The sequence below is a fragment of the Leptodactylus fuscus genome, chromosome 1 (assembly GCF_031893055.1).
Source record: "Leptodactylus fuscus isolate aLepFus1 chromosome 1, aLepFus1.hap2, whole genome shotgun sequence".
Lineage (NCBI taxonomy): Eukaryota > Metazoa > Chordata > Amphibia > Anura > Leptodactylidae > Leptodactylus > Leptodactylus fuscus.
The window spans coordinates 182,509,653-182,531,003 of record NC_134265.1 but is presented as its reverse complement, the minus strand read 5'-3'; the positions used below and the strand labels follow the sequence as shown (position 1 = coordinate 182,531,003).

General features: G+C 40.0%; 2 protein-coding genes across 2 annotated transcripts in view; both read right to left on the bottom strand.

Annotated features, from left to right (window-relative positions):
• The window catches only part of NCBP1 (nuclear cap binding protein subunit 1), a 278,082-nt gene extending 258,530 nt beyond the window's left edge, over positions 1-19,552 (bottom strand). Inside the window, exon 1 of the mRNA XM_075280360.1 lies at positions 19,549-19,552. The gene's annotated coding sequence lies outside the window, so the exon portion shown is untranslated. The remainder of the gene's footprint in view (positions 1-19,548) is intronic.
• Positions 1-20,871, bottom strand: part of LOC142211209 (stimulated by retinoic acid gene 6 protein-like) — a 58,769-nt gene extending 37,898 nt beyond the window's left edge. Inside the window, exons 1-9 of the mRNA XM_075280361.1 lie at positions 20,785-20,871; positions 13,840-13,915; positions 12,046-12,146; positions 10,283-10,413; positions 9,237-9,357; positions 7,562-7,607; positions 4,869-4,997; positions 4,632-4,699; positions 1,696-1,804 (exon numbers count right to left, since the gene is read on the bottom strand). Coding sequence (XP_075136462.1) covers positions 1,696-1,804; positions 4,632-4,699; positions 4,869-4,997; positions 7,562-7,607; positions 9,237-9,357; positions 10,283-10,413; positions 12,046-12,146; positions 13,840-13,914 — 780 coding nt within the window. The 5' untranslated portion in view covers position 13,915; positions 20,785-20,871. The remainder of the gene's footprint in view (positions 1-1,695; positions 1,805-4,631; positions 4,700-4,868; positions 4,998-7,561; positions 7,608-9,236; positions 9,358-10,282; positions 10,414-12,045; positions 12,147-13,839; positions 13,916-20,784) is intronic.
• Positions 20,872-21,351: the final 480 nt, after the last annotated feature.

The window sequence follows — 21,351 nt, the reverse complement described above, 5'->3', positions numbered from 1 at the left end:
AAAGACATGCAGTGGCGTATCTGGCAAACTTTTACATGGGGACCCCCCTGACCAACACCAACTTACTGACATCCCCCCTTCTCGCATGATTATGCCCCATAGTGGCCCCTGCACACAGTATTATCCCCCATAGTGTCCCCTGCACACAGTATTATGTCCCACTGTGGATACCCATGAACAATTATTATACTCTGGGGTCTTTTCAGACCCCAGAGTATAATAATCAGAGACGCAAGGGGGGTACAAACATAAAAAACACTGTTACTTACCTATCCCTGGCTCCACTACACTACACTACACGCTGATGTCGGCCATCTTCAATGACGTATGGGACGACACATGACCCAAGCCTGCGTCATGATGCATATGAGCGCAGGCCCTGGTCATGTGACATCAGGGATGTCACACTAGTAGGCCTGAAGCCTGCCCAGATCCCAGAGAGGTAAGTACTGTATATACTCGAGTATAAGCCGACCCGAATATAAGCTGAGGCCCTTAATTTTACCACAAAAAACTGGGAAAACTTATTGACTTGAGTATAAGCCGAGGGGGTGAAATGCAGCAGCTACTGGAAAATTTCAAAAATTAAAATGGCCGAGGTTTTTGAGTGCAGTAGATGCTGGGGAAGGGGTGTTTTGGTTGTCTGTCTGCCCATTCCCTGAGCTTCAGGACTGGGGTTTTTCCAGTGGGGGGAAAAAACCCCAGTCTTCAAGCTCAGAGAAGGGGCAGACAGACAACGAAAATGCCACCCCCCTTCCCCAGCACCTACTGCACCCCAAACTCCAACCCCCATCAACATCAATCTAGTATTTATTCCCTATCCTATGGACAGGTCTATCCCTGGAACAACTGCAGCAAAATGGGACTCCAACCTGAAGGAAATCTACACCGTACAAACAATACAGAGTTTCTGGAGTGTATATAACAATTCCCCCCTGTTGCACTGCGCTTGACTCGAGTATAAGCCGAGGGGGGCTTTTTCAGCATGAAAACTGTGCTGTAAAACTCAGCTTATACTCGAGTATATACGGTAAGTGGTGCCCCTTACCAGCTGGAGTTAGTCCAGCTGGTAATGGTCTATTAAAAAAAAAACCACAAAACAAAAAAAAAAAAAGCAGCTGTTTCGGGCTGTTGCTGGGCTGTTGCTTAATGTCCTAGGCCCTGTGGCAGCCACTACTGCTGCTACCTCGGTAGTTACGCCACTGGTGACATGGTGATCTTTGGTAGAACAAAAGGAGTTGCAGCCAAAATCGCAATGTAGCTCGAGCCTTAAAGGAAGTCTGTTACCAGGGTGAAACCAGCAACACCATTGGATAGATCAGACTCATCTCAAGGAGCATCTTCTTCCGCATGAATATTAGTGTATCCATTGCTGACATATTCATTTATTCTATAATATGCAGAGTAGCGATCTCTGAGGTCTCCTGCTCTAAACTGCTAGGCTCCTCATCTTCAAATATGGCAGCGTGACTATGAGAGGAAAAGGCTAGGTGAGATTTTAGCACTGCTCCCTAGCCTATCACTCAAAAGGTAGAGGAGAGAAGCAGGGCATTATAGAGCAATGTAGAACTTGGCAGTTTGGAGCAATGGAGCTGTCTTATGTTTCACTTCCTTTAATTATATGATAACAGATGTATACAGTATACATGTGAACATATAAGAGGTAGCGAAGTCTAACATTACTCTGTGACTTACAATATACAAGCAGAACAGTGACAAGACAGTAGTACCAATCATCCTACTGGGGAATTTAAAGCACGGATCCCATGTATATATCTTCCTTTGGAACCAGCTTTTTTGCTCTCTGAAATAAAGAAATAATCTAAAATAAAAACAATGTTAGTGTGCATGCACACTACGTAACGCCGGGCGTGTATGAGAGCCGTACACGCCGGCGTTACAGCAGGGCTGCCGAACACTTCCCATTCACTTCAATGGGAGCGCTCGTAACAGCGGCGTTTACGAGCGCTCCCATTGAAGTGAATGGGAAGTGTTCGGCAGCCCTGCTGTAACGCCGGCGTGTACGGCTCTCATACACGCCCGGCGTTACTCAGTGTGCATGCACCCTTACAGTTAAATGCATTAAATTTGTATAGCAAAACAAATTTCATACAAATCCAGTACTCATCCCTGTACATGATGCTAATGATATGCTTGTTGCTGTGTACGCTATGGTGCATACAGCTTGCCAGTGTGTGTGCGGATACAAGGCCTGCCATGTTTGGTGTTCTTGGCCAGAATGGTTGTCGTCATCATCATCTTCTTCTTGAAACAGATAAGAGTTAGCCTCCTCCTCTGGCTGTGCCTGTGATATATCAAGTACCCCATCTTCTTCCAAGGGAGAGTCTTCCTACTATTCCAATCTAGGAGTCCCAGTTCCTCTACCATAATGACCCTGACCTGAATCTTAATCCTTCTCCATCAACACAGGGCATTGACTTTAACTAAGAGGTAGGAATTGTTCTTCCTTTTCCATCCCTCATTACATGAAGGGTTTCTTGTAAGATTTACAATAGAGGGATCACATCACAGATGCTGCAGTCATTTGGTATTATTAAGGGGCATAAAACTGTGTGCAGGGGCCACTGTGGGGCATAATACTGTGTTAAAGGGCCACTATGAGGCATAATACTGTGTGCAGAGTCCACTATGTGGCATAATACTGTGTGCAGGGGCCACTATGGGGCATAATAGTGCGTGCAAGGGCCCCTATGGCGCATAATAGTGTGTTCAGGGGCCACTATGGGGCATAATAGTGTGTGCAGGAATGCGCTTTGTGCAGTGGGGGGTGTTGGTTGGGGTCAGGGGGGGTGCTCCATGTCAAATGTTCACCTAGAGGCACAGCCATTTCTAGTTGCACCACTGCTAATATATATATATATATATATATATATATATATATATATATATATATATATACAGTCCTATGAAAAAGTTTGGGCACCCCTATTAATCTTAATCATTTTTAGTTCTAAAAATTTTGGTGTTTGCAACAGCCATTTCAGTTTGATATATCTAATAACTGAAGGACACAGTAATATTTCAGGATTGAAATGAGGTTTATTGTACTAACAGAAAATGTGCAATATGCATTAAACCAAAATTTGACTAGTGCAAAAGTATGGGCACCCTTATCATTTTATTGATTTGAATACTCCTAACTACTTTTTACTGACTTACTGAAGCACAAAATTGGTTTTGTAACCTCACTGAGCTTTGAATTTCATAGCCAGGTGTATCCAATCATGAGAAAAGATATTTAAGGTGGCCAATTGAAAGTTGTTCTCCTATTTGAATCTCCTCTGAAGAGTGGCATCATGGGCTACTCAAAACAACTCTCAAATGATCTGAAAACAAAGATTGTTCAACATAGTTATTCAGGGGAAGGATACAAAAAGTTGTCTCAGAGATTTAATCTGTCAGTTTCCACTGTGAGGAACATAGTAAGGAAATGGAAGACCACAGGGACAGTTCTTGTTAAGCCCAGAAGTGGCAGGCCAAGAAAAATATCAGAAAGGCAGAGAAGAAGAATGGTGAGAACAGTCAAGGACAATCCACAGACCACCTCCAAAGAGCTGCAGCATCATCTTGCTGCAGATGGTGTCACTGTGCATCAGTCAGCAATACAGCGCACTTTGCATAAGGAGAAGCTGTATGGGAGAGTGATGAGAAAGAAGCTGTTTCTGCAAGCACGCCACAAACAGAGTCACCTGAGGTATGCAAATGCACATTTGGACAAGCCAACTTCATTTTGGAAGAAGGTCCTGTGGACTGATGAAACAAAGATTGAGTTGTTTGGTCATACAAAAAGGCGTTATGCATGGCATCCAAAAAAAACAGCATTACACGAAAAACACTTGCTACCCACTGTAAAATTTGGTGGAGGTTCCATCATGCTTTGGGGCTGTGTGGCCAATGCCGGCACCAGGAATCTTGTTAAAGTTGAGGGTCGCATGGATTCCACTCAGTATCAGCAGATTCTTGAGAATAATGTTCAAGAATCAGTGACGAAGTTGAAGTTACGCCGGGGATGGATATTTCAGCAAGACAATGATCCAAAACACCGCTCCAAATCGACTCAGGCATTCATGCAGAGAAACAATTACAATGTTCTGGAATGGCCATCCCAGTCCTCAGACCTGAATATCATTGAACATCTGTGGGATGATTTGAAGCGGGCTGTCCATGCTCCGCGAACATCGAACTTAACTGAACTTGAATTGTTTTGTAAAGAGGAATGGTCCAAAATACCTTCATCCAGGATCCAGGAACTGATTAAAAGCTACAGGAAGCGACTAGAGGCTGTTATCTTTGCAAAAGGAGGATCTACTAAATATTAATGTCACTTTTCTGTTGAGGTGCCCATACTTTTGCACCAGTCAAATTTTGGTTTGATGCATATTGCACATTTTCTGTTAGTACAATAAACCTCATTTCAATCCTGAAATATTACTGTGTCCATCAGTTATTAGATATATCAAACTGAAATGGCTGTTGCAAACACCAAAATATTTAGAACTAAAAATGATTAAGATTAATAGGGATGCCCAAATTTTTTCATAGGACTGTATATATATAAACTATCTATGACATTCATATATAATATATATTTTAAAAGAAATAAAACTTACAGTACGGGTTTTCGAAATAGTCTTTTGATATGCTCAGCTTGATGTATTGGTAGGAAACATTTTTCATCCTAATGACACATATTCAAGTAAGAATCAACATATACTCATTGGTAAAATGTATTTTACACATGAGAAAATTGATCAACAAGTATAATTATTAAGAGAAAATAATTATTTATTGTCAAATAATCTGTGACATTGAAGAATTAATGGTATTGAAAAGAAGTTTGTACTTACATTTCGAATATCAGCTCCCATGTAAATTCTGGTGTATTTGATAAATATATGAACAAAACGCCCCATCAAGAAGACTAAACAGAACAGTGACGGCCATTCAAAAATAACCTTTTCATAATAACCAAGCGTCTGTAAAATGGTATAAATGAAAGCTCAATCACAATTATTATGTCATAAATGTTTTCTGTTAGTACAATAAACCTCATTTCAATCCTGAAATATTACTGTGTCCATCAGTTATTAGATATATCAAACTGAAATGGCTGTTATAAACACCAAAATATTTAGAACTAAAAATGATTAAGATTAATAGGGGTGCCCAAACTTTTTCATAGGACTGTAATCTTCCATGGCCATGTGTTTTGATCATATGGGCAAAAAAAATGGCAAATTGCTTAGTGGTAATCAAATGTTTGTCATTTATCATTTTGTACATGGTGACGTCTTTTTACGCTTGTCACCACCCTCTGACACTAGGACCCCACTGCTCAACCTAATGTTAATATTATAGAGGAGGGCCTATCACTTATAAATGGAATTATCTGTATCGCACAGATCCCTTTCTGTCTAGTAATCTGCTATCTACCCACCAAACACTTTTGGAACAAATTATTGCAGTTACACATGCTTTATTATACACATTTTTATTTCCTTTGTGTGTATCGCAAAAGCACAAAAAGAGAGAGAGAAAAAGTAAAAATGATATAATTTCATGCAAATCTCCAAAAATGGGCCAGGCTTCATATTTGTTTGCAAATCCTTTGGAAAAGATAACCGAAATCAATCACTTCCTATAACAAGCTTCTTACACTTCTTAACTCGAATATTGGACCACTCTTCTTTTGCAAACTGCTCCTGCTCATACATTTCTGGGTGCTTTTGAAGTAGGTTTGAAGTCATTGTCCTGCTGATCGACCCATGACCTAGGACGCAAACTCAGCTTTCTAACACTGGGCCCTACATTGAGATGCAAAATCCTTTGGTAATAGATTTCATGATGTCTTGCACCCAGAAATAAATAAAAAACTCCCACAATGAGTGCAATAAGGAGTATTGCCTGTCCTAAATGATAAGTAGGGCAGAACTTATCTAATCACTTCTATTCACTCTTTGCTCTTATTCATTTATAGTGACTACTATACTGTCCATCCAGTTTCTTGGGGACTGCCTTCACTGGATCATAGTTCTTATTTATATAGCTGAAATCCAATGTTTGCAGGCAAACTTCTTCAATCGGAGCCTTCTTCTGAAGGTTAGAGATCAACCTTGATGTAAATATACAACTGCTGCAACCATTGAGTAGCTGGTGTGATATTTCTGTGAATTTAGACAGGTAGGGAGCAGTGAGGATGCGGCATGTGTTAGGTCCGGGCCGTTGCCTAAGCGACCCGGACCCTGACTGTGCACGATTGCGCGCCCTGCGTCCCTCCCCCCCCCCCCCTCCGCTCCCCTCCCGGCGTCTGACATCGCCGTGTGACGCGGCCGGGGGGCGGAGCCACGCCGGGCCTTTTAACCTTCAACGCTGGGCGGGGACTTCCTTTTGGATCCCCGCTAGCGTCGAAGAAGGTTTCGTCGCCCACCCACCCTCCCCGCTCCTAACTTCCTCCCTCTGGGGCGTTTAATTTTGGTTTTCTTTTCATTTGTTTTTCGGTTCATGTTTTCTGTTTTTCTTCTGTTTATTGTGGTTATGCATATATTTTTTTGTTGTTTTTTTTGTGTTTATTTATTTATTTATTTTTGGTTCCATAGGTGTCACAGCTGGCATGATCGGCAGGACCTTGTCCCCTCCCCTTCCCTCGATCCGGTTATGAGCAGGAGAAGGCGCGTCACCCACTGGATACATCAGACATGCACACCGCTAGCGGTGCCTGGGCATTCCTTGTGGCGCGCCCCTTATTTCTAACATGGGGCAACAGGTTTCTGCTGACATGTCTAATTTAATAAAGCTGTGGCCGACCCCCACTTTACCCAAAGCTAATGTGTCTGTGCCTTTATTTCTAAGGTGTGGGTATTGGTTATTTATCCCGGGTGGGGTGGGGCCCCTACCTTCCCCTGGGTCCATACATAGCATGCGCTCAGTCTTGGAATTAAAGCATTGAAATGCGAGTGGTGAGTAATCACTGAGATGCTCATAACTTCCTTTATGTTTTAAACCTATTTTAACTCTGTTTTTCACAAAATCACAGCTGGACAACAAAAAAAAAAGTGAAGTGTAAAGGCATCTTCATTGTAGATGCCAATATACATGTTATTATTTTCAGTTTACTTGTAGACATTTGTGAGCATGCAGCCATTCTTTAATCAATTCTTAATATGGATGCGTTTCCTTATGTTTAAGGCTCCACATTGTAGAAATACAGCAGAAAAAATGCTGCATTTTACAGTACCAGTAAAGTGAATGAGATTCTGGCTAATCCCATCTACACACTGTGGGGAAAAAAAAAAAATACCATGGAAAAGCTGTGTTTTCAAAAACGCACCATGTCAATTTTAACTGCGGAAATGCTTGCTTTTTCCTATACATGTAATAAGAGAAGAAATAACCGAAATGACAAATGCAGCTCAATGAAAAAAAAACATGAAGTGTTTCCTCTAAGTTTTTTTCCCGCAGTGTTTTTTAGCTGCATTCCGCAATGTGGGGCCTTAGCCTGTAACTGAAGGACTGTATTGTTAATAGTTTTTGCAAGACTTACATTTCCATGGGGGCAGGATGTGATGTCAATAATTGTTACTATAAACCTGGAATATATGTATATATACATATGTATAAAATCACAACAAAAATCAATAATTAACAATTATATAGGAAAGCAAACCAAGTCACTTTTCATACTAGTTGTGTTATACTAAAAAGCTCAATGTTGTAAGAATACAAAAGATAATATAATATAAAAGAAGGGTAAACCAGTGTTCTATTGCTATTTTACAGTTTAAGTTTTAAGTACAACTGTCAGTTATTCGGAATACTCTGGACAAGTAAATACTAGCATGGGGATCCAATCCAAACAAGGACATCATCTGCATGGAGTTGGTATGTTCTCCCTGTGTTTCCACACTACAATGGTGTGCTGATTTAGATTGTGAACTCTACCTGTGACAGGGAGTGATGACACTGGGCCTGATTTACTAATAGTGTCTAAGTTTTAAATAGTGCAACTTCAGACCAGACAGTCCTAAACTGTGCTAGATTTATCAAAGTCGGATACTGTTTGTAAGGGTTAGTTCACATGGCGGAAAACTTTTCCGCCGTGTGGCTTTGTCGCGTGGCTAGCCAATACGAGATGCTGATGCAGGCCCGGATGAATCGGCCTAAACAGTAGGGTGTCTCGAGCTGACTCAGCCGCGGAATCCGTGTGAAGATAGAGCAAGTTGCGTTTTTTTTCCCACTAGCTGAAACTGTGAGTGACTCCCAATGAAATGAATGGGAGGTGTTTTTGCAGGCGGATTTTGAGGCGGATTCCGTGTCAAAATCCTCCTGCAAAAAACTCAGCGTGAACATACTCTTAGACTTCCTAGCCACCACTAGTGTGTTAGACATCACTTATCAGTAGCTTGAGGCTAAAGCCCCACTTTGTGGAGACACAGCTTTTTTTGTTGCAGATTTTGTGCGTTTTTTTGAGCCAAAGCCAGGAGTGGATTGACCAGAAGGTAAAAGTATAAGAGCCTCCTATATTTTTCCCAGTCCTTTTATAGCCGCTCTTGGCTTTGTCTCAAAAAATGCAACAAAATCTGCAACAAAAAAAGCTGTGTTTCTGCAACATGGGGCCTAAGACCAGTGCCCCACGGGCTGAAAACGCTGCAATTTGCCTGCAGCAGAAATACCGCGGGAAAAATCGCACCTTCTTACAGCACTTGCAAAGTGGATGGGATTCATGCAAATTCCATGCCCACTTTGCGGAAAAAATCGCAGCGTGGACACGCTGCGATTTCCAAAACTGTTATGTTTTTGAAAATCGCAGCATGTCAATTATATCTACGGAAACACCGGTGGCTTTCCCGTAGATATAATTGTAACAGAAAGTCCGCGGAGGAAAACTTAGAGAACTTTCTGTTCAAAGCGCTGCGGGAAGAACCGCAATGGTTGTTCCCGCAGGGTTTTAGTGCTGCGTTTCTGGCCTTGGGGCCTTAGCCTAAAAGGTGTTTCAAGTTAGGTTATGCCTCTGCTTTTTTTCACACAGGTAAACGTTTCTAAAATGTATTAATACTTGATAAATGTGGCGCACAGCATGCAATTTTTTTGGTGCAAATTACACCAGAATTATGGTGCATTTTGCTTAATAAATCTCCCCAATGTCTGTAAAACGTTGCAGAATATGTTGGCGCTACATAAGCGAGAGAATTATATAAATAGCTTATAGTGATGCTCACCAAGTCATCGTGTATAAAAATCCTGTCACAGATCCTATTAAATGTTTCTCTGTAGTGAGACAGGCAAATATAGGATAATAGGACAGGCCAACTTCAATTGCTCCAACTAAAAGTCCAAGTGCTAGAAAAGGATTACAAAGCAAAATGCACGTGTAAAGTATAAAAATCACTTCTTCATTCTGGTATGTCAGACAAATTAATATTAATGCAGTGTCCCCCAAAATTTGTAGAGTATTGTATTCAATTACTATCCAATTGTATTGGTGGGTGTGATGATGAGAGAACCCCAGTTATGTATTTTTTTTTGGTATGTGTGGTTCTGTATACAAATTACCTAATCCTGTTAGTTCTATCTTGTGTATGTTGCTGCTCATATTGCTTCATTGGCTTTTATGTGTATACAAGGGGAGATCGCCCTTTCTGGCCCCAGCTAAGCAATTTTATTAACCAAGGACAAACAAATGTCATTTTATCTAGTGCAAACTATAAATAGCATATAACTTCATATAGGAGTCTCAGGGTTGGTTCACATCTGCGTTGGTATTCTGTTCGGGGGAGTCCGCATGGAGACCAACCCCTGAACGGAATATCAAACGCAATTGCAAGTGCTGTGCAGTAAAAGCACACCAACCCTTTAGACTACAATGGGGTCCAAGTGCTTGCCACCAGATCTCCGCAGGGAACATAGAAACAGGAAGGTAGTTTACAATCTACTTTCCTGTTCGCATGTGAAGTGCGGAGATTCGCGCGGCAAGCACACGAACTCCATTATAGTCTATGGGGATCTGAGTGCTTTTACTGCACAGAGCTTGCAATTGCGTTTGGTATTCCGTTTGGGGGAGTCTGCATGGGACTCCCCCAAATGGAATACCAACGCAGATGTGAATGAGGGGTTAGTTTGCTTTCAAACTTAAAAAGCTTTGGAAGTAATTCTATCTATCTATCTATCTATCTATCTATCTATCTATCTATCTATCTATCTATCATCTATCTATCTATCTATCTATCTATCTATCTATCTATATGTAATAATTATACATATGTACCTCTTGCCCATGATGGTACTCCAGGTGGCAAATACTCTTCATTAAAAAGTGACATGACTTTATTAGCTATTGCTCCAAATGCAAAGCCAAATGTCCATCTGTTGTTAAAGGTTCCTATGAGATCTAAAGGGCTGTTAACAGAAAAGCAGTAGGTTACATTTATAATATTTACTTTGGCTGTTTTGCAATATAGAGATAAATAGACTTGTAAGTTCCCTGACAGTGTCACATGCTATGTTTTTACCCCTTCCTGCTCTATGCCATACTATTACGTTATGTTGAGTGTATAGTTAACACTCAGCTCAGTAATAGTACGGTGCTGTAAAACACAGAAGCTGAATCTTCGGCATTACAGTAGTTCTGTTACACAATATAAAATACTCCGACTCCAGTGGATTAACTACCTGAATTACATGATCAAAAGCAATCATGACATCCAGGGGTTCCAGGGACAAGATCGCTCCCTATCTCCCCTCGCGGGTTCCAAGGGCTTGTCATGGCAGCCAGGAGGCTGGGCCACAGCCTCCTGTCTTCCTTTTGTAATTCCTACAGTAATTAATAAGTGATGTTCTGCAATAATTTGTATTACAGGACATTGCACAGGGAACCTGAGATCCCAGCTTGAAGTCCCCCTGTAGGACTGAGAAAAAGTGAAAAAAACACAAAAACACATAATAAACTCGCAAAAATAAATAAATAATAAAAAGTTGAAAAAAAACCCACCTTTATATTCCAAGAATATATAATGTAAACAAAAATATATGAACAAACTTTCTTTTTCCTTTGAAAAGCGCTATGGGATAAACCACAATGTTGTAACGTCTCTGCCTGTTCGGGTATCTGTGCCACCCTCTATGCGCACGCTGGGGCGCAGGAAGCGTGTTCAGTTTGATTCTTTGCTTAGAGTTTTTCATTGCACTGTGTGAACACTACTCTATTATCTATCCTCTGTAATTGAATTTCTACCATACTCAACACCTGCACCTTGTTTCCCTTTGTTCATCAAATAGTTAATCTTAGCCTTGCCTTTGTGATTGACAGCCTGTCTACCAATAAAGTCTAGAGCAGGTCCTGGGCATCCTATATACAGGCCATCAGTCCACACAGACTTCCTGGCTATTGTGACTCTGTCCTTAGACTTTGTTGCTGCTAAGCTCCTCTTTCTGCTACTATTGTATTACTGACCTCTGTCCCCTGGCTTCCCTTGTGACTACTCTTTGGATTACAATTTTGGCATGCTTTGTCTCTCTGGCTTTTGACCCTTGGCTTGCTGACTCCTCTTCTGTGTTGTATGTCTTGTCTGCGTTCTGTGTCATCTAACATATCTAGGAAGGGCTTGTCGTACAGTTATTCTCTGCCACCTAGGGCAGGAAGGGGCAGCGGTGGGTCAGCTTAGGGCTCACTGTCTTGTTGTGCCCCTCCTGCAGTGTTCACCAGCAGCTACTGGGAATTACTCCTCTAACAATTCCCTTACAGATGCGTTTTTGCCTTGGTTTGCTCTGCAGCTTTTTGGCTGAGGCCCACTACATGGGTCCTTAAACTTTCTGACTGACGAGTTCAAATTTTTATTTCAAAATAGAAGTCAATTACGACAGATTAACCTGCATAGTTTTGGTTTTGTATCTATCAATCAAGGAAAATTTTATTTCCATTCTGTTCTGATCCTCAGTATACATATAAAATAAGTTGTCAGAATTTATTAGTTATTTTCTTTAATTCAAATATAAGAAATTACATATGAAAAATAGCAAAGAGATACTTACATGATAAATCCAAATCGCCTATTAAGAAGCTCAATTTTATCATCAAATTTTGTCCTATTGATACGTCTCTCAAGAAAAGAAAGACCTAGAATTATAAAAACCTTAAAAAGAAATCAAATACCATGAATTACAACTTTTGTCCGGCTACTTTATGGTATGAAATCAGTACTTTGGTATCCTGAATCATTGGTGTAATCATTAATAATTTATGTGCATATTCATGTGAGTGATACTTTGTGGTGTCTTTTATGTGCTATTTTTCAGTAACATTCTTTGGAGTGAACCTGAATAGTCAACTAGTGTTTGAATAAGTCTAAAGGCTGAAGCTGCAATGAGTGTGTTGACTGATCACCATTAGGGACATAGCTATAGGAGGTGCAACATTTATATGTGTTTTTTGTGCCAAAGCCAGAAGTGACTTTTAGGCTGAAGGCCCCACATTGCAGAAACGTAGCTTCTTTTATTGCAGATTTTGCTGCGTTTTTTTGTCAAACCTAGTGACTACAAAAGGAATGAGAAATATATAGGAAGTTCTTATACTTCTCCCTTCTGCTCAATGCACTTCTAGCTTTGGCTCAAAAAACCGCAACAAAATCTGCAACAAAAAAAGCTGCATTTCTGCAACGTGGGGCCTCAGCCTTAAAGTTATAGAAATGTAAAGAAACCACATATATTCCCTTAGGCTAAATCAACTATTACTAAAAATTGTATTAAGATTTGCAACAAAAAACAATGTGCAGTCTTCTGCTCAGTAAAGACACCTGGGCTGAAGGTGAGGGGTGCTAGTACTAAAGCAAAACAAATAAAAAAAAAAAGAAGACAGAACATGCAAGTACACCAACATTTTAGATAAAAAACAGTACATTCAAAATTATACAAAGATCTATGCAAAATACAAAATTGAACATGAGGTTTTAGTATACATTTTTATCAAGGTGTAGCCACTACATAGTGACCTTTGGGTTACTACTCCACTGGTTGTGGCCCTGCATATTAACTACCCCCATCACAACACAGAGCCACAAGAGGCTCAACACAAGAGGAGTGATCCAGCAGCCAGTCTATGAACCCAGTACTAGTAGCAACGGACCATGTGAAAGATCCCAAAAGATTCACTGTACTGTATGGTCTCCATATGGTTCAGTCAAACAACTGAAAGCTAGTACATAGATTCGCCTATTTTCACACATTTAGTGTGCTTTCAGTGAAAAACAGATGATTAAGGCCTCCTGCATAGAACTAAATGAGCCATTTTAAAGGGGGGCCCAATACTCTGTTTTGATAAATATAGAACAGGTCCTAACCTACTCTGTGAAATTGAACTGGAATAGGATGAACCCCCCTCACCCCATGGAAATAAATGTAGCAGAGAATGCACTTGGATGTTATCTGAGTATGATCTTGAGTGCCTTTCTCGGTCATGTACATTAGGCCACATGCCCATGACCAAGTGTGCCATCTGAAGGGGTTTCCAATGTTTTGCGGATTTCTGTGAAAAGCGTTGCAGGAAAAACCACAATGCGTTTTTGCTGTGGTTTTTACCACCTTACCTTTTGGCTGTGGCTCACTACGTGGGACCATATCCTAAAGGGTTTTTCAGAAATTAGTAAAAAGAGAAACTAAAGAAATTTTGACATCATCTTAATAAAATGCAGGAGATCCTTTTGCCTCTAGGGTTATGAATGTAAAAAACTGGTCACTACTGCTATTCTCTATGGAAAAACCTGTCCTGCACAATCAAGTAAAATGATTCTTATTTCACAATTTAGCTTCTTTTTGTAACTTACTACTTACCGAAGGAATGAGTGAATAATGTAGAAATAAATACGGGTCTAGTAGACTATCACAGGTACTATTGTCATGGATCATTCTACGAAAGAAATGGTATACAAGAAATGAACTTCACTACTAAAGAATTAATGAAATATTGCTATGGAACACTCACACTGAAGGATGAAAAGATGATAGTAGGCCTCTCTAGATCATTTCAGTGGTGGAGTGAAAAACCTAGAATAGGCTTTCACAGGTTCAATGTTGTAATTAATATTCCTTCCATCTGAGAACTATACAGGACTGGTTTAAAAACTCCATTCACCTTAATACGGGTCAATCATAACAGAACTCTTATATACTCCTCCCTTTCTGGATACCCAGTGCTCTACTAATCCTTTTCCAATATGGTGCTCATATAATCAGATGCAAGTTGCCTCTATCACCCTACCTCTCATTATATCAAATGCAGAAACCTAGTCTTCCAACATGGAACATGCCCCACCTGATCTTTACTGTTTGAACATCTAGAGGTCTTAGAATAATTGTGAACATATCCAAGCTTTTACTCAATTTGATTTCATTCACATCCATCCCTTTCGACTCTTGCAAATATAGAGCTAAGCCACTATAGACAGATTTCTAGTAACTCTTTGAAGTGAGGTTACTTCCTGAAAACAAGAAAGCAGACATGTTTTCTAATGCTGGGATTGTAAAGCAAACATCCTCTAAAACTCACAATCAACGTAAGATATATAAACTCTTAACAACACAGGAATCCTATGTAGATAAAATTTAGCCATGGCCATTTTTTATTAAAGAACATATTAAATCAAATGAATAAAATTAGCATTTGTAAATAATACAATACATAAAATGACCTAGTCACAAACTTACCATTGGTGAGTGACTTAAAGAAGCCATAATAAAAAACTTACAATTCCAAAGGAAATTTGTGTTAGTGTGTGTGGGGAGAAAGGTGAGGGCGAGGTCTTCTTAGCAGGTACAATAGAAAGATTGTTTTGGAACATTGATTTTTATATACATCATGAGGCCATTGGACACATATGTCTCACATCCTGTTACTGGGTTAAAATCATGTCAAACATCTACTTAATACATTTATGGGTGAATAATGTTCCCACATGGATTTCTCCATCAATAAGTCACGGTATCCTCTCCCATGACACATGTAAAAATCACTCACAATAAAAATAAAATAAATGAACATGTGTGTGTGCATGAATCTTAAATGGACAAAGTGTAGCCACAAGCATCTTTATTAAAGAACATATTTTGTTAACCATAACTTCAAACCATAAAACATCTTAATAAATATAATGATCTAGTAATATACTTAGATTAAATTTCAAGATCTGCTAGTCTGTTTGCCCAGAGGAAGCAATTTACCCCATAGGGCCATACTGAGTAAAAAGGTATCTTGGTTTCATCCCCACCAACAACTAGCTCAATCAAATTAAATATGCCTGAACTTATATGTGAAAGATGGATGCCATCTGAAAAACAGCGGACGGCATACCATCCTCCAGGTCCATTTGACGAAAAGAAAAACTCACACTAATAGCATAAATTTAATTATGAACCTACAGTATTAACACAAACTCTGATCTTATCCTACTTAATATTACAATAAGATAACTATAATAAATGCACATTCATTTCTAAAAGAGAGTTTCTGGAAACAAACACCTATGGTTAGGTTCACATCTGCACATCGCTCTCTGTCGTTTGGGTCCTGCTGGGAAACCCGAATGAGGGAGAGCTGAACAGCTAAAATAGCAGTTACCCAAAGACCCATAGACTATAACGAGGTCCATTTGGTCTCCAGCAGAGAGAAAAGTCCAAAGGAGACTTCTGCGTAAATATGAACCTAGCTTAACCATCTGCATAATGCACTTCAAATGAAATGCCAGCTCAATGCTAACCACTTTTACAGTATCACCACATGCATGGAAAATTATCACATTAGGATCAGGGTTAAGAGAGTATTTCAAAAACCAAAGGAGGACTGCCTTACACTGCAGATCTCTAACCGTGTTCCAGAAGATTATCAGAGTCTTTAGAGCAGAGATACTCAACAGGTAGATCCCATTCTGAAGCCCTGCCTCCTGGCCCCTTCTTATTATGACAGTGGTTGGGGAAATACTCATTTCCTGACTGCTGTCCTGTAAAACCTGATACCTTACTATAATGGCAGCAGGGATTAGTAATCCTCCCTGCTGCTTGCGCACCTTTTTATCTTTATTTTTATTAAGTATTTTCACAAAAAGAAATCAATAACAAGAAAAAGAGAAAGAAAAAATAAATACCAATGCATTAGGGACATTGGTGGGCGGGGTTTCACTTGCTCTGATATCTGCTATGTTTGCAGTCAGTAATGAGGGATTGGTTGTAAATTAATTACCACAGTATGAATCTGATGTAGAGGCTGATGTAGCAGAGCTGGATTTGAATAGTTTGTAATACATACAGAGGTACTGTAAGGATTGGAGTCAGGGTCAGGCAGTGCAAAGTGACACAGCTGGGAAAGCAACACTGTGCAACTAATGACAAAAGGGGTCGCAGGCCCTGCAGCTATAACTATGCTGTAATATCTGAGATGAGGCAGACCAATGCACTTCCTAATTGAAGTGCGCCTACCACGCCTCCTAACCTTCTATCCGGCGGCTAGGATAAGGGGAGAGGAGGCCCTGAAAGTCCTAGGGACTGGAGTAACGGGGTCACACCTAAACAGAAAGCACAGTGTAAATGCAATGCAAAACAAAAGACTAAACAACATGGAACCAGGGAGGACCACAAGTCCCAGCAAGATACAGAAGAGAAGGCGAGGTCAGACGAGCAAGAGGTCAAGCCAGGAGATATAATAAAAGGTACCAAATCAAGAGACAAGGGATAGTCAAAAATACAAGCCAGGTCTAAAAACCAAGAAACATATGGAATACAAACAGACAGGGAATCAGACTGAGCAGGGGGACCAGGAAACACAAAGTGAATGGCTGGCAAGGATCCATGCCTGGGTGGAGTTTAAATAGCAGCAGAGAACACACCTGATGGCTAATGACATGGAGACTGAAGGCAAGGAAAAGATTAACCCTTAATGACCTAAGCACACCCAATAGAACTCCTAACACGTCTCCCAGGGAGACGCCGCGCAGCAAGGAGACCGCGGCGACTCCGTATCCTGACAGGTACTGGACTCACTATCTCAGCCCTTATCAGCCAAATTCAATTAAACCGACTGATAAGTGGTTGAAGCAGGAGATAAGAGAGGTTTAAGCAGGAGAGCTCAGAAATCCCGGAGCTCTCACCTCCCCCCTCCCCTATCTGAGGAGCTCCGTTGCTTGTCTGTGGCAGAGACATACACAGCTCAGAGCTGCTCCCAGCACTCAGCCCCCCTCCTCCCCCCTGAAAGCAGGCAGCTATGTCATCAGGGGATTGAGCAGATAAGCCCATGGTCCGGGGCCCGTGGTCATAGAAACCAGTGTAAACAATTAAGTGAATAAATTAAGATAGCGGCCAAACAAACCAGTTTTGATAAAGCAATGTATTTAGAAAAAGTCTTAAATCCACATAAACTAGCAGTATAGATAGGATCCTTGTTATGGAACAACCCCTTTAATATGGTTCTCTCAATATTGTGAGCATCGAGAGCTTAAGAGATACGTCTTACTAGCTTTAATAGATGAATCCTGGAATACCCGGTTCATCAATCAAAGATGTTCAAAAGCTGTAGGGGTTGTTAGGGGAGATGTACCTAATATGGAAGAGCTAAACTGTAGGATCTGTTGTGGAAGGTAGAATGTGAAGTGTATTAAATGGGAGAATGTAACTGTCAGGGGACCTGCCAAGTCACCCAGCCAACTGATACCTCACTCTACCCCGTCAACCATATGTCTTTAGAGAATGCCATAAGGCCTAAAAGTTGTTTGGGTTGAATTACTCTCTAGGGGCTCCAGATAAGAATATTTAATGTATAGATGCCAACCACAGCTTCTTCACCTCTGTCCAACTATAGCAGGCTCAAAGTGTAGACCAAGAAGCTAAGTGCCTCAAATGGGTGGCATGGTAGTATAATAGAAGGGCAAAAGGAAGATATACAAAATCCAGCAATTCTATCCAAAGAAAGCTATTAACTTCTGTCCCACAATCAAATGAAACAAGGGCACCAATGCTTGGTTAACCCCCCCCCCCAAAAAAAAAAAAGAAAAAAAAAAGATGAATAAAAAGAAACTTCAGGAGAAGCTTCATCATGTGGTAGTTTGGATAACATTTGAGCCATTGACACTTTTTCCAATCTTACAACTGTTCTTTGGTTGAAGACTCCCTTCATAGCAATTTTAAGAATTATTAATTTTAATTGTATCAACTTGGGTTTTATATGATAAACTAATAAACCATCATTTATTAACTTTTGTGATGGTTTATTATTCATTTATTTTATTTATTTATTTATTATGCTTACTTATATAGCGCCATCATATTCCGCAGCGCTTTACAGACAATGACAGTCTCTGTCCCATATAGGGCTCACAATCTACATTCCCTGTCAGTATGTCTATGGAGTGTTGGAGGAAACCGGAGTAAACCCACGCAAACACGGGGAGAACATACAAACTCCTTGCAGATGTTGTCCTTGGTGGGATTTGAACCCAGGACTCCAGCGCTGCAAGGCTGCAGTGCTAACCACTGAGCTACTGTGCTGCCCACATGCTGGTTATTTGTGTAATATTTTTTTTAGCTATTTTTATCTTCCTCAGACCTATTATCGTGTTTTATCCAGTTTAGTGACACAATCCTTGGAAGCAAAAAGAAGAAAACAATTAACTATTTTCTCCAAATATTCTTCTTGACAGTGGCAATCCAGTGGGGTAATATCGCAAGAAAACATTTACTTTTAACAAGTCTCTACCACTTCACTAAGCTGGGAGGGAGCATGATGGGAAAGGAATCATTACTTTGATGTTCTTGCCAACTTCTGGGGTGCCCACTAGAAATGACATGTTGTCTTCCTCTTACTGGATGTGGACTGTAACAGCAATGGATCCTCCACTGTCTATTACTGATAAGCATATAACTAGTAACATCTGAGATACCTCCAGGCAGGAGTCATCACAAGGGGACTGAAGCAGTGTTCCAGCCAGGCACCAGTAGTGGTGTCCAACAGTCCAATGCCCTATTCTGCGGCCTGGCCACAAAGTTCTCCATAACAGGCAGCAATGAATAAAAAGCTCCAGAGTCAAATCATCTTAGAAGGTAGGATAAAAGATAGGATAAAAAGACACTAGCTTTATATACATCACAGAGAGGCCATTGGACATACAGCTCTTCATTGCCCTGTTATTGAGCAGAACACTATCCTGACCCCAGCAGTGCTAACACTATAGGTCACAGGTGTGACCCAATCACAATGTGTTGCGAGTCTAAATCTGCCCACATAAGGCTGCTCAGTGCTCCCATGGGAGTGAATTGTTGTTGAGAGTTATTTTAAAGTTCTCAAATCGCGCTTACTTAAAAATATAAAAAATAAACATTATTTCTACAGCTACTGAGGTACTTTACCATACTTGTTTTTAAAGAGCAGTCCCAATTGGGATTTTTGCTATGGGACCCCATGATTTCTAACTGCACATCTAACATGCTTCGGTACTAAATCTTTTGTTAGTCTGTTATGCAGGCAGATGAGCATAGATTAATGGAAAATGGCAAAGGAACCTGAGGTATGAACAATCACTAGTGCCATTGTTCCTCCCCATTCATTTCTATTGATTATCAGTAGAATATCTCTGTTTACACAGGGTGATGTGCTGACAATAATCTCCATCTTTTTTACATGCTGGGTTACATCTTGGACTTTTTATGCTTGCATGTTTATCATCTGATCAATAGCTAGTGGTAACTATATGGAACATCGTTGGCCTAGTTAATGGACTGTGTAATAGACTATTATAGTAATAAAGTTTAAATGGAATGAATCACCATTTTTGCTAATTTATTTATTAAAATCAGATTTTTATATACATTTTTTCTAAACTGTTTTTATTTTCTGAATATAGATTTTTATTCCATTTTCTGCCCATGAGTATTGTGGCTGCCATCTTTTCTGAGCTTCTCTTTTCACAGCATATATTGATGTGCTTTACAGCAGTCTCATGGGAATAGGTAGCAATAGAGTGGAGACCACTTGTTTAGGTCTATGGGAAAGTAGATATACTTTATGCAGGTATGTTTACTAGATCCCAAATCCTAAAAAATATGTTTAATATACAAAACTTGTTTTATAAAATAGGTAGTTTTCAGATGGCATGGTGCCTTAAATTAGCTATCAGATGAGAAATATATAGATAAATATATAGATACAGCTTATAAAATATGTATGCAACACTAGACATTGCATGGAAAATGTTATTCTAAATGTTGCAGATATCTCTCCTTGTATGTCCCTTTAGCTACCAGAAAATCAGGAATAAATATGTCCTTTCTATGGCCAGACTATAATAGAGTCCTGCAGGCTGCTTTGTATTGCCCTGGGAAGTGATGTTTCCATATAATGTTACCTAGAGGATATTTAAACCCAGAATTTTTATCACATACCTTGCAGCTGTGCCTGCCTCTAGGCTTAAATATTTTCTAGGTTTTCTTGCTCTTTCCACTCTTCATTCCTACACACAGCAGTGTTACTATAAAGGGTGCTGAGTCTACGGTCACACCTAGTACCTGGAGCCTGTGGAGGTCTGAATGGCCTTCACTTTGGTTTTGTCATACTAGCTACCGACTACTGATCCCTGTTATGCCTTGTGCCTGCTCTTTCTTACCGCCATCTCTTAGCCTTAATGGTTGGCTGTTGGAGGTGCTAGTGCAGTAACCACCATTCACAGACTGCCATGTAATATAGCAACGTTATATACAAACTATAAAATAGATACATTTATGATTTACAATAAAACTTACCTTATATGAACGGTGATAGTCTAGCGAGGCAAAAACTGTTCTTGGTAATAAAAAATAGGCCACAGATAAAGATGTATGTCAATAGATTTTGTACAAAACAGCCCTTATTCCAAAAGATTAACCAAACTACACATGGTGAGGTAACTATCTTTTTGAAGTCCGAAGTACTCAATGGAGCAAGGTATCTGTGTCTCCAAAAGTTAATAACACTGAGGGCTGAATTCTTCCTGGCCGCTCTTAGTGACATTGTGATGATTAAGTAAACATACTGTCAAATATTTACTAACTCATATCAATAAAGCCTCTTCCTCATACTTTGTGTGTGTGTAATGCTGAAGTCATTGGAAAACTTAAAGGGACATATCCCTTTCAATACCTAATATTTTGGTGGTCTGAGGTAATGAAGAGGCTATTATTCATATACAGTGTGCATGGTTTTCTAGCATGGTTATGGGTTAATTTTTATTGTTTCTGGATATCTTGGAAGATTAAGCTTTTAACACATTTTATAATATACATGAAACATAACTAGATATAGGTCCTTGTATTGTTATCTTATTCCATATG